A 12,824-nucleotide genomic window follows, 5' to 3' on the forward strand; every position below is an offset into this window, starting at 1 on the left:
GTAATTTAATATTATTAAAAATATTAATAAATAATAATAACTAATTAATAACTACAAATTATAAAAGCTACTGATTCCTTAATACTCCTCATAAACTTATTCTCAGTTGTTGTTTTTAAGAGGGGGTCGTTTTCGATTGTCGGTAAAATATCGAATTTTTTCACTTATCGATTGAAAAGCTTTTGTTTGGAGCTATGAAGTAGCTAAGAATATTTAGTTGAGTTGTGTTTACATATCAGACACATTTTAAATATGATATTTATTGATATTCGTTTGAGTATCTTTTATGTCTAACCGTGTTTTAATAAAAAAATAATTTTTTTAATACACTTATGCACACCTAAATATTCAGTCTTATTCTTAACATATATTCTTAAAATCAAAATTGTGAGAATCGAATCGATCAAATAATTAATTCAATAGTTCAGTAGTTCAATCGAGGTCAAACTGTAATTAAACCGATTTAATTCATTGTCCCACTATAACCAGCAACTCAATCTCATTGCTCCACTATAAACTTTAAAATTAGCCTACACCTAATCCCAAATAAAAGAAACAAACATAAAAAAAACTGCAAGTAAAAGCGCTTGAACCATAATTCTCAACCAAATCAAATTGTATAGCATCAAAAATCTTTCACCTCTTTTAATAACCATATACAACACCACAATCGAGACTCTATTCACCAAAGAGTTAATTACTTCAATTAATAAAGACATGGTATTTTTTAAACCACACCAATTCCTAAAATATTAATTAATCGACCTATCATACCAAAATCCATAACTGGATTAAAATTCAAACTCCAAAATCATTAAAATCAAAATTTAACAAAGCAGTAAAATACTATCAATAGAATTATTCCAGTTTCATAAAAACTAATAAAGCAAAAAAGAAGAAGTAATAATCAAAATTTATTCTGTTTAGCAACAAAATTAATCAACATAATTAATCAAATTTTCACACAAGAACCAAAATCTATTCTATTTAGTGACTAGAATCCAGAATAAAAATATAGAAACTCGGAATCATTATAATTAACAAAATAAAAAAATTAATTGAAGAAAGAGAGAGTAGCATAATTAAACACTGTAATTTCACGGTGACAGAAAAAGACAGCGAAGAGTCCACAACGACAAAAGAGAGATGTTCATAGAGAGGAAGAGAGAGGTCTCAAAGACAGAGACAATTTTGACGACGAGAGTAGAGACAACGACGCCAACAGTATCTCCAAGCAGACCTTCTGGCGAGAGAGGAACCAAGTTGACGACGAGGAAAGAACGAGACAGAAAGGATGAGAGGCAACGCGAGACGCATTGCGATGGAAGAGACAAGCGACAACGCGAGACGCATTGCGATAGAGGAGACGAGCTTGAGCAATGAGACAACGACTAGTGGAGCATATGCGATGCTGGCAGTGAGATAATGGTGAACGTACGTTGGCGATGGAGAAAGCGGCATATTTTAAGAAGCACAAATACAACTTGTAACACGGACACAACACGACATAAATATATTGATACGGTCTTTTTATAAAAATATTGGATACGACGACACGTTTAAAATAAGTATGTTATAAAATTTAAATAAAATATTAAAATAATAAATTATCATATTATAAATATAAGAATATATATAATTACATAAAAAATATGTAAAAAATCCAAAATAACATAATATCAATAATTATAATTTTTAAATAAACTCTTATATGGACATTAAACGTTAGATGTTATTAACTTATTTCATAAAAAATTAAAAAATCATACAAGTACCAGTCAAAAAGTATTGAAATAATAAAACAATGATATTTGAGAGAGAGAGAGAGAAATTGTTAAACAGAAGTGGAGCAGAAAGTGAAAGGCAAGAATCATTAATCTCACCGCCTTCTTAGTTTTTGGATTTTTTATTTAAATAAATAAAATAAATGTAATAATTACTGAAATAAATAATTTAAAAAATATTTATTGATTTGCGTTCATTAGTCATATCTTGTTTATACTGTAAACGAGATGAAATTGCATGTATTTCATTTACACTGTAAATAAGACTGTAAACAAGATAAGGGCGAACGACGCCTATAAGTCTAAGTTGTTTACAGTCTGTTCTTGGACTCCATTTTGACTTAGTCAAACTCTTTCTCCCCTCTTTTTACCCTTTTCAACCATATTTGAGACCGATTCGGTGATGGCACGTCAGGCGGGGAATGACGGTGACATCAACAGACTAAACGAGATGTCGCATTACGTCGGGACGGCCGGCTTCGAGGTTAGTTGCATTCCGTTTGGTTAATCTAAGTATGCGGACATTGTTAGGGTAGTCTCGTAGTGACAAGCACTGAGTAAAATGCTAATTAGGGATTGGACTGTATGATGAATTTAGAACAATATTTGCTTGTGTAAGATTGGTATGACTTAATTAGGATTTGCTTACCGACATAAGTAATTTAGAGACATCTGTAGAGTAGAGACATGGTAGTATGTTCTTAAGTAGTAGTAGTACTTTGTTCTTAAGTAGAGTACACAAATTTATTATTATCTCTTTATAGGTTAAATTTTTTTTTTCATTCCGCAGAGGCCTCGCCTTCTACTGCCCCGTCAAGTCAGCCATACCCTTCCTCCACCGGACGCCATCGTCCCGTATTTGGCTGAGGCCGGATTCAGCGACATGGTGCCCCTCAAAGACTTCACATTTGACAATTCCCTGATTTCGGCACTCGTGGAGCGATGGCTCCAGAGACGCACATGTTTATCTCCCGTGGGGTGAGGTCACTATCACCCTACAGGACGTGGTGTACCACCAAGGCCTACGCGCACACGGGAACCCTGTTGGGGGGTGCCTTCGTGACTTTCACTACAGCATAGGCGCTGCTTAGCGGCGGTTTTTTCTCCAATTAGAAGCGGTTTTAAACCGCCGCAAAATCAAAGGCCGGTGGTTCGGTAGACCTCCTTGGTTGTGGGCGCCGGGACAACCGCTGGTTAAACCGCCGCTGAATTAGTATTTTGCGGCAACTAATTTAGCGGCGGTTTTAAACCGTCGCGATATACAAGCATAGGATTTAGTCCATTTTCTACCGGCGGTTATGAACTGCCGTAATGTTTTTAGGTTTTTTATTTATCACTAAATGTGACGGTTATAAAACCGCCGCTATTTTCAATACAAATTTAAAATAAAATTTCTTTTAAAAAACGCTGAATTTTTTTGTTTAATTTTAAAGATAAATTTTTTTGTCTTTTTGGATTTTTTTAATGCTATAAATATTCATATTTTTCATCTATTCAATATAAACTTGTGGCAAAAATAACAAAATTAACTGAAAAAATAATATTTTTATAAAAATATCAATATAGTAAATCTCTTACTAAAAATTGCATAGTCAAATTTAAAAAAATGTTTGCTTCAAATAAAAATAAGTCCAATCCTAGGATTCTATTTTTCATTCTGTCTTTCCACGAAATTCATCCATACGATATTATTGAGTAAACAATCTATACAAGGATAAATAACAATGTTTTAGTCTAATTAAACAATTGAATACACACTTAAACCAGTGATATATATGACTTTTGATATTTAGCAAGGTTGCGAAAACCGAACCGGTCAATAAACCGGTGAAATTTAATAAATTTTAAACAGAAATCACACAGTATAAATTACATTTAACAAAATAAATCTTCAAATTACATTTAACAAAATAAATTTTCAGCCACAAAAAATATTCTTTCAAATTTTTTAGATATTCTTATGAAGTACATTATCTCAAAAAAAAAAATTTCCTGTAGTTATTGCCTTATTGGCATCAATGTTTAGTCCATGCCAACATTGTTCCAAGCAGGTACTTCATGGCTGCAAAACCACCACAGCTATATTTCAATACAAAAGCATCTCAAACACTGATCCCTTCTCTTCTTCAACTTCAACATGCAAACAATAACTTCAGATCCTCAGCAAACAATAGCATCAGCAACAAAATCATGAATAAATAACAAATAAATCAGAAACAACAAATAACAAATAAATCAAAATAACCTCAGAAAATCAAAATAAATGAAAATCATGAATCCAGCCAACAAATAAATCAGAAAATCATGATCAGAAAATAAAAAATAACACATAAATCCATTCCAGCGAACAATAAACCAGCAAGCAGAGGAGGAAGGCGAAACTGCGAACAGAGGAGGCGAGGCTTACCGACGGCGAGGAGGAAGGCGAGCAACGGTGACAACAGAGGAAGCGACATCGGCGATGACAAGGACGCGATGGGGGATGGGAAACAGAATCAGGGAGTGTTAGAGACTGAGACTTGAGACCTGAAAGGGTTGAAGGCTTGAATCAAAGAAGAAGAAACTTGAGAACTGAGAAGTGAGAACTGAGATCTGAGACCTGAGAGGGTTGAAGCAGAGACTAAGACATGAGACACGGCGACGGCGAGGAGCAGCGAAGCGGCGCGACCCACGGCGAGGAGCAGCGAAGCGACGTGACTCACGGCGACAAGCGAGCTCGGACAGAGAGGGCGACAAGTAGAGAAGGGGTCGGCGATGAGTTGATGGTGGGTGGTGGCTATTGGAATTTGAAGAGATGAGAGGATTGTGGGTGGGACTAGGGTTTTCATGGTGGGTATGAGTGAGACTGTGAGAGAGAGAGACAGAAAGGGGTGGGGTGGGGATTGGGGCCTTTTTGGCTGGCCTTTCTTTTTTTTTTCACCTTCAAAAATCAAAATGACGTCGTTCAATAGTTTAGTTTTCAAAAAAAAAAATCACTAAAAAACCGGACGGTTCTTCCGGTTCACCGGTTAACCGCCGGTTCGACCGGTTTTTTCACTGGTTTTTTGCTAAACGGTTTATGACCTTACCCGGACCGGTTAGGTGACCGGTTCCCGGTTTTTCCGGTTGAACCGGCCGGTCCGGTTCGGTTTTCAGAACCATGATATTTAGTTATAAAATACTACTAAGTTAGTATTATTTTTTTTTCTGTACCAACCTTGCTATTGTCAATATTCGATGGTGGTAAGTTTCTCCTTGATGTATACATTGGTTTTCCTGCTTCGTAAAAGCAAAATTTGGATGGCTGAATTTACAAATGTAATGTGACTGATCTTAAATCCTAATCAATAAAAATTAGTTAAAGAAGTATTTTTGATAGGAAACAAAAACATAATTATAAACTTGCTGCTAGATTACGATAAACATGACACTTACATGTTCGGTGAGGGCTAAATTTATCTCAAAGAGTGACCTGATTGTCTCTATATCCTCCCAATACTCATTGATCCATTGCAAGGAAAATCAAAATACCATCAACCAGGACAAAATCAATTGAAAAGTCCAATAAATAAATACATAATGATATGAACTATGTACCTTCCCATTGTGATGATCCACTAGCAATCCATCTAGATGATCTCCAACAACAATCATTAGCTTACGGTCTGGACTGATTGAGGTGTGCTACATCAAAAGTAGATAGTTCGGAATCAAGTTCATACGAAAATGCAATCAAAACTAACTCAAACAGTTGAAGTTCATGGTGAAGCAAGAAAACTCGTATAAGATAATCTAATGAACATCGATGGAAGTATAACTAGAGTAAGTTGAGAAGTAATTAAAAAGAAGAGATGACAAGAAAAAATAAGTTACATCAGTTAAAATACTCAAAGTGCTCACATTAACTGCCCAAGGAAACTGAGTGTGAGAAAGGACAGGTGAGAAAGGGTCCTCAGAGAGTCAGAGTGAGAAAGGGGTGGGACTGGGGTTCTGTGGAGTTTGGTTTATATATATAAATTCGAACTGGCAATCCAATAAATCAGTCCGATTCCGTCGATTTATCGGTTAACTGCTAGTTCGTTCAATTTTTTTTTACCAATTTTTTGCAAAACAGTTTTGGACATTAACTAGATGACTGATTTTTTATTATTCCGATTGAACAGATCAGTCTAATCAGTTTTTAGACTATTGATTAAAATGATTTTAAAAATAATATATATTTTATTTATTAAAATAAAAAATATTCTAAGTATTTTGTATAACTAAAAACTTTTAAATATTTAAAAATTAATTTATATTTTAATATTAATAAAATATCAAAATAACATTACAATTTATCTAAAAATTATTTTATATTATATATATATATATATATGTTCTGTATTTTATAAAAATCTAGAATTTGTACATCCGCATATTTTATATACAAAAACCAATTTCATCCGATGATCTTTAACTCACGTTCTTCCTAATTTTAATTAAAGTGATATTTAAACCACGATATACATGTTAAACGAATCATAAGTTCAAAAGAAAAATTCCTACCTTGCCAAAACTAATATGGTCATAGAGAGGAAGAAGAAACAAATACTTAATCGGTTTAAAATCTTTATTGGAGTTTTTGAACTAAATGGCTGAACCTCAGAAAACTCACGGACTATCGAGTTTCAACTTTTATTTCTCATTCTTTTTCTTAACATCACTAATGAAAAAAAAAAAAGTTAGTTCTCGAAATTAGCATGAGAAATTATTTTTAAAGTGATACTGATACGTGGTAGCAGTAACGAAAAATTGTATCATTTTCATAATCAGTTAAACCTATTAAGGTTCAATTTAGGTAAATAGCTTAATTAAACTCCTTTTAAAAAATAACTTAAATAATAAATAGTAGTTATATTAAAAGTAGCTTATAAATAAGTTATTTTGTGTTTGGATTTTTAATTTTAAAAGTGCTTATTTTATAGAAATATGATGAAAAATAAAAGTATTATGAGAGAAGTCATTTTTTTTAAATAGCTTCTTAGAAAGTTGTAATTTAATTTTAAAAATTGCACCAAATATTAATACTACTACTTTTTATAAGTTAAAAATTAAAAAAAGTTACTTTTAAAGTTTCCAAACCAAACGGATCCTTAGAAAAAGATTAAGAAAAAAAAAACAATTAAAATAAAATGACCGCGACGAATACATCCAATTTAGAAGAGAACACATCTTCGAAATTCAAAGAGTTACAAAAGCAACTAAAAGAATATAAAAAAACAAAAAGTTAAGAACATTGGACCAAAAATCCAACCTGTTTCAGTTGAGACAGAAAAAAAGAGAAATGAAAAATTTTAAAAGACTTAGATCCAAATAGAAATTAAAAATTCAGAAAAGAAATATAACCAAAAAATAAAGAGTAAAAGTAAACAACGGATGAATCCTCATATATTGGGAAAGCACACCAAATGTAATCAACGTGATTCCATATACCGACACCAACACGACTCACTAGATTCACGAAGTTTTGAAATATTGAGACAAATCTCCGTAAGCTCACCTACAACAACCGTTGAACCAAAAAAAAAAAATTTGGATCATTTAAAGTTTGAATTTTATTTTAAAGAGTAAAGTATGATTTTTTACCATTTATTTTATTAGTAGGGTCAAAAATAAATATGAAAGAAAAATCATTCAAAAATAGAAGATCACATTTTACTCTCTAAAATAAAAATTTAAAATTTAAAAGATTTAAATATAAAAAACCCAAAAAAACCAAAGGTAAAAAAACCAATGGCTTAATAATAGGATACGAGGAAACAAAAAATAGACCATCGAAGACTACAAAGAAATCAAATTATTAAATCGAAACAATAAGTCAAAAAAAAAGTAGACAGAAAAACATCATGCATATTCATAACAACTGATCCAAAAATCAAGAATATGAAAGCTCAGGAGAATGAAGATGAATGACCGAAGAAGTGCCTGCAAGACAGCTATTAATTAGAAAAATTAAACAGAGGATAATCAGAAAGACTGAACACACCGAAAAAATGAACACATTGAAATTACATACTTATAAATTTATACTGTCTATTAACACAAATGGCAACAAAGTTTAAAAAAAATTAAGATTTGGAGATCCTACAACATTAAAACAACATGCATATAACCAACTTGAGTTGGTTGAGTGGTCAGCTCACTTGTTCGCTTAAACAAGTGTTCGGAGTTCGAATCCCGCCTTGTGCATACAGTAACTCATTGGCCAGACCCTTAAATGGAGCTACGATTCGCGACGGATTAATCCTTAACCTATTGAGTTGGGGGATACCGTTTGGATAAACAAAAAAGACATATAATTAACACAAATGGCAAAAACTTTAAAAAAAGATTTTAGATTTTTGAAACCCTACAGCCCCAAAACAATAGGCATATAAATCATGAAACTAGAAAAAAAATTAAGATTTCAGGTTTTTGAAACCCTACTGTCCTATTCCTAAAGTAATAGGCATATAAAATTAATATTTCAGATTTTTGAAACCCGATAACCCTAAAACAACAGGCATATAAACTCATGGAACCAGAAAAAAAAAGATTAATCGACAAATAATGAGAAGCCAAACCTCAACTATATGATACAAAAAAAAAATATTCAATATAAATGACAGAATAAAAAATATTTGACACAAAACAAAAGTATGAGAAAAAATCCCCTTTACATACCATGGAGAAGAATTATAGAGATGGAGAAAACGGGAGAAGCCGGATGAATAAGACAAAACAAAGACAGAGAACACAGCAACTCACAAGCTACAACGAAACACAACCAGCAAAATGTAGGATCCAATTTTAGATTTGACGGAAGAAGAAGCATTGAAAAAAAAATATATGCAGAGAACTCAAGCGAATGGTAGCATCTGCATTTCATATGTCAAGAGAAAATTAATTCATTCAATTGAGGAAAACAGTCATCAACAACACATGTATTGACTAATAAGATCATAACAGAATTCAAGTCAAAATACTTTTCTTTCAACAACACGTCATTTGAAAAGAGGGGCAGAATGCATATAAAGAAAGGCACCTACTCATATAAAGATGCTAAAATCATTTTTTTATAAAGATTTTTATATTAAAAGTATATTTTATTTGTTTATGTTGAGTTAAGAAATTAACTAAATTAATTAGTGATGATAAACATTATTTTTGGCAAAATAAATAATTAGTGTTGATTAATTAATAAATGAGTATATGTTGCTAATTATTTATTATTATGTTGCAGGCCTTAATTAAGTTGAGCAGCCCAAATGAAATGGAAAATAAAACAAGAGGTGGTAGGCTGAAAGTAAAATTGAGAGCCCGAGTTGGTTTTATTTCCCTCCAAACTTGATCTCACACCACAAGCAACGTTCTTCTCCTCTCTGACCATGTCAAATCACAAGCTTCAGAAAAGTAAGAAAGAGAAAGAGAGAGAGCTCCTTCCATAAGCTTTTCACCAAAGAAGAGAGAAAGAGAAAGATTAAGCTAGAAAGGCAGATATCAAATCACCCAGTTCAAACCAAATCAAGCTTAGGTTAAAGGTAACCCATTTCCTCTTGCATGCATCAAATCTTCATCTCTTCTTCCCAACACTCTGCCCTATCCGAAATGGGATACAAGGGAAAGGGGATTTCTGTTCTTCTCTGCTGTGTATCTACGGTCTTAAACAAGACTTGGGGACCAAGTTGGTTTTCAAGTGCTCAGATCAAGTTGACTATTGGAAGATTTCTATGGTTGCTGTTTTATGGCTTTCGACCAAGATGAGGAAGTCAGAAGGAGAGTTTCTACTCTGATGATTAAGGAGAAAAAGTGAATCTGTGGGTTGGTGAAGCTCAAAGCTCAAGGTGTTGACCTTGGAAGAAGAACCCAGCAACATGCAAGGAGATAAAAGAAGCTTGATGTTCATTCAGAAAGCAAGGAGAGAAAACCAGAGAGTGAGAACAGTGTTCTGTTAAGAAGTTTCTCTACTTGGATAATGCTTTCTTTCAAAGAAGCATTCGTCCAATACTAAAGAACTGCATCTGAGGTTTGCGAATCTGGTTTTGCACATAGCAAAGAGGCTGCTGATGAAGTCAATCTCCTTCATATTTTACTGATTGTAATGAACTTTTCTAAGCTTATCTTTCTGTAATTTCTTGAGAGAAAAGGCATTGTGAGAAAGTTCAAGTAAAAGCCATGAGTGGAAAAAGGCTGAGTGATACACTTGAGAGAAAAGCCTAGAGTTATTTTCTGATTTCTTTAGGTTGGTTAAGTGTCTTGTATCTTGTACCTGTTTGGTATCCCTTTCTTAGTTGGGATAGCACTAAGAGTGAATAGTTAGGTGTTAGCATAGCCAATGTCAAGTTAGGTTAGAACTTGAGTGTGAAATTGGTGTATGTAATACTGTTAACTATAGTGAAATTATTCCATAGTTGTGGAGGAGACTGGATGTAGGTTGCATAGCACAAGGCAATCAAACCAGGATACATGCTGGTGTTAGCTTTTCTCTTCTCTGTTGAGTTCTGTTTTCTGATATTCATGAGACAAAAATAAATTGTCTCATAAATTTCTGGTGCTGAGTTCAAACAGAACCTGAATTGAAAGTTTGTTTAAAAGGATAATAACTGCAATTAAAAGGAAGGCATAGATTCAACCTCCCCGTCTCTAAGCCTACCACAACCTTCAGTTTAGTCACACTTTAAAAAAAAATACTTTTGTAGTACATCAAAATCAAACCATACAATTCATCATATAGTAAAATCTTCATGGTAATATCTACCATAAAAAAATTGAAAATATCATAAAAGTGTTGAGAAACAATGAATAAAAAATACAGAAATAAAGAAATTGCCAAATCATCAGGCAAATGCTGAATTTTAATATATTACAAAATTGTGATCATCAATGTTGTATTCTTTGTTGTTGTATGGAATAATTATAATGGCTCTTTGCTATGTGTGGACACAACTCCGTTCAACTGACTAGCAAGTGTACTGGGTCGTCCAAGTAATAAACCTTACGTGAGTAAGGGTCGATCCCACAGAGATTGTTGGTATGAAGCAAGCTATGGTCATCTTGTAAATCTCAGTCAGGCGGATAATAATTGATTATGGATTTTCGAAAATTAATAAATAATAAAGATAATTAAAATAAGATAGAAATACTTATGTAAATTAATGGTGGGAATTTCAGATAAGCGTATGGAGATACTGTGCCCTTTCTTTTTCTACTTTCCTACTTCTTCCTTCAATACTTCTTACTCCTTTCCATGGCAAGCTGGTGGGACCACCAAATTTTTTTTTCTCCAATGTTGGAAAGAAAAGGGAGGGAAAACTTATTTTCTCTCACCATTTCCAATATTACCCCTTTATTTTTTTAAATATATTTTATAATACAAGAATAAAATTGTCTTTTTATAACATTTCTTTCCTTTTTATTTTCCTTTCATCCAAACACATCTAAAGAAAATAAAAATCCACTCAATTTCTTTCCTTTCCTTTCTTTCCTTTCTATTTCTTTCCTCTCTATTTCTTTCCTTCCAACCAAACATAGCCTTAATCTATGGTGTGTAGAAACTCCACCATTGAAAATACATAAGTGAAAGGTTCAGGCATGGCCGAATGGCCAGTCCCCCAAAACGTGATCAATAGTCTCCTCAGATGAAGAATAAAATAAAACTGAGACCAAAGATGTCTAATACAATAGTAAATTATCCTATTTATACTAGACTAGCTACTAGGGTTTACATGAGTAAGTAATTGATGCATAAATCCACTTCTGGGGCCCACTTGGTGTGTGTTTGGGCTGAGCTTGATCTATCCACGAGATGAGGCTTCTTTTGGAGTTGAACGCCAAGTTGTAACGTGTTTTGGGCGTTCAACTCCGGGTCGTGACGTGTTTCTGGCGTTTTACTCCAGACAGCAACATGGAACTGGCGTTGAGCGCCAGTTTACGTCGTCAATTCCCGAATAAAATATAGACTATTATATATTTCTGGAAATCTCTGAATGTCTACTTTCCAACGCCGATGAGAGCGTGCCATTTGGAGTTCTGTAGCTCCAGAAAATCCATTTCAAGTGCAGGGAGATCAGATTCCAACAGCATCAGTAGTCCTTTGTCAGCCTCCTATCAGAATTTTGCTCAAGTCCCTCAATTTCAGCCAGAAATTACCTGAAATCATAGAAAAACACACAAACTCATAGTAAAGTCCAGAAATGTGAATTTAACATAAAAATGTTAGATAATCAATAATTTTTTTTATATTAGAGTCAACTTGGTTTTAAGAAAAGGTTATGTTAGATAATCAATAATTTTTTTAACAACATGAACAACCACCAATCAAATCAAAACATACTACACCTTTAAATTACCCACCTAAATCTTAATATTAGAATAACTATTTGCACACCTAGTGAAATAAATATTCAATATATTTATTGTTCACATTATTTAGTATTTTTCAAGGTTCTGAAAACCGAACCAGTCATCGAACCGCTCTAGGTACTGGTTCACTGGTTCATAGGTTCAACCGGTCCGACCGTGGTTGAACCGTAAAAACCGTTTTATAATAAAATAATAAATCAAATATAAATAAGCACATAAAAATATAATTATAGTCTAATCTAAACTTGAAAATATCATTCAAATTAAAAGTACTACATAAACCAAATGTTATAATCTCATTCAAATACAAATTCAAAGTTGAAAAGTCAACAAACAAACAACCAAACATAACATAGCAGCATCAAAATGAGCCAAATTTGTCATCAACCATCAAAATCCTCCATAATTTGTTGCAGATTTGCGTCATTGATTTCATCACCTTCATTTCCACTACTTGGACCAGAAAAAGCAAATGGTGCAGCATAAAATGTACTAGTACGACCACCACCACCACCTTGATCTAAATCAGCATTAATCTCATCTAAGAAAATATAACACATTATCAATAAATTAAAGATCAAAGCTATTGTAATTTATTGTATGTTCAATAAACTATAATACTCACCAAGCAAGTCTTCAATATTACTTGGAAGATCAGGCTCTTTTTCAACAACCTCTTCC

At 33.0% G+C, this 12,824-nt stretch overlaps 1 protein-coding gene across 1 annotated transcript in view; it reads right to left on the reverse strand.

Moving 5' to 3' along the window:
- Nucleotides 1–12,526: 12,526 nt before the first annotated feature.
- The window catches only part of LOC127747615 (uncharacterized), a 2,136-nt gene continuing 1,838 nt past the window's right edge, over nucleotides 12,527–12,824 (reverse strand). The window contains exon 2 of the mRNA XM_052261690.1: nucleotides 12,527–12,684. Within this exon, the coding sequence (XP_052117650.1) occupies nucleotides 12,527–12,684 (158 nt within the window). The remainder of the gene's footprint in view (nucleotides 12,685–12,824) is intronic.

Source organism: Arachis duranensis, chromosome 5 (assembly GCF_000817695.3).
Source record: "Arachis duranensis cultivar V14167 chromosome 5, aradu.V14167.gnm2.J7QH, whole genome shotgun sequence".
NCBI classification, from domain to species: Eukaryota; Viridiplantae; Streptophyta; class Magnoliopsida; order Fabales; family Fabaceae; genus Arachis; species Arachis duranensis.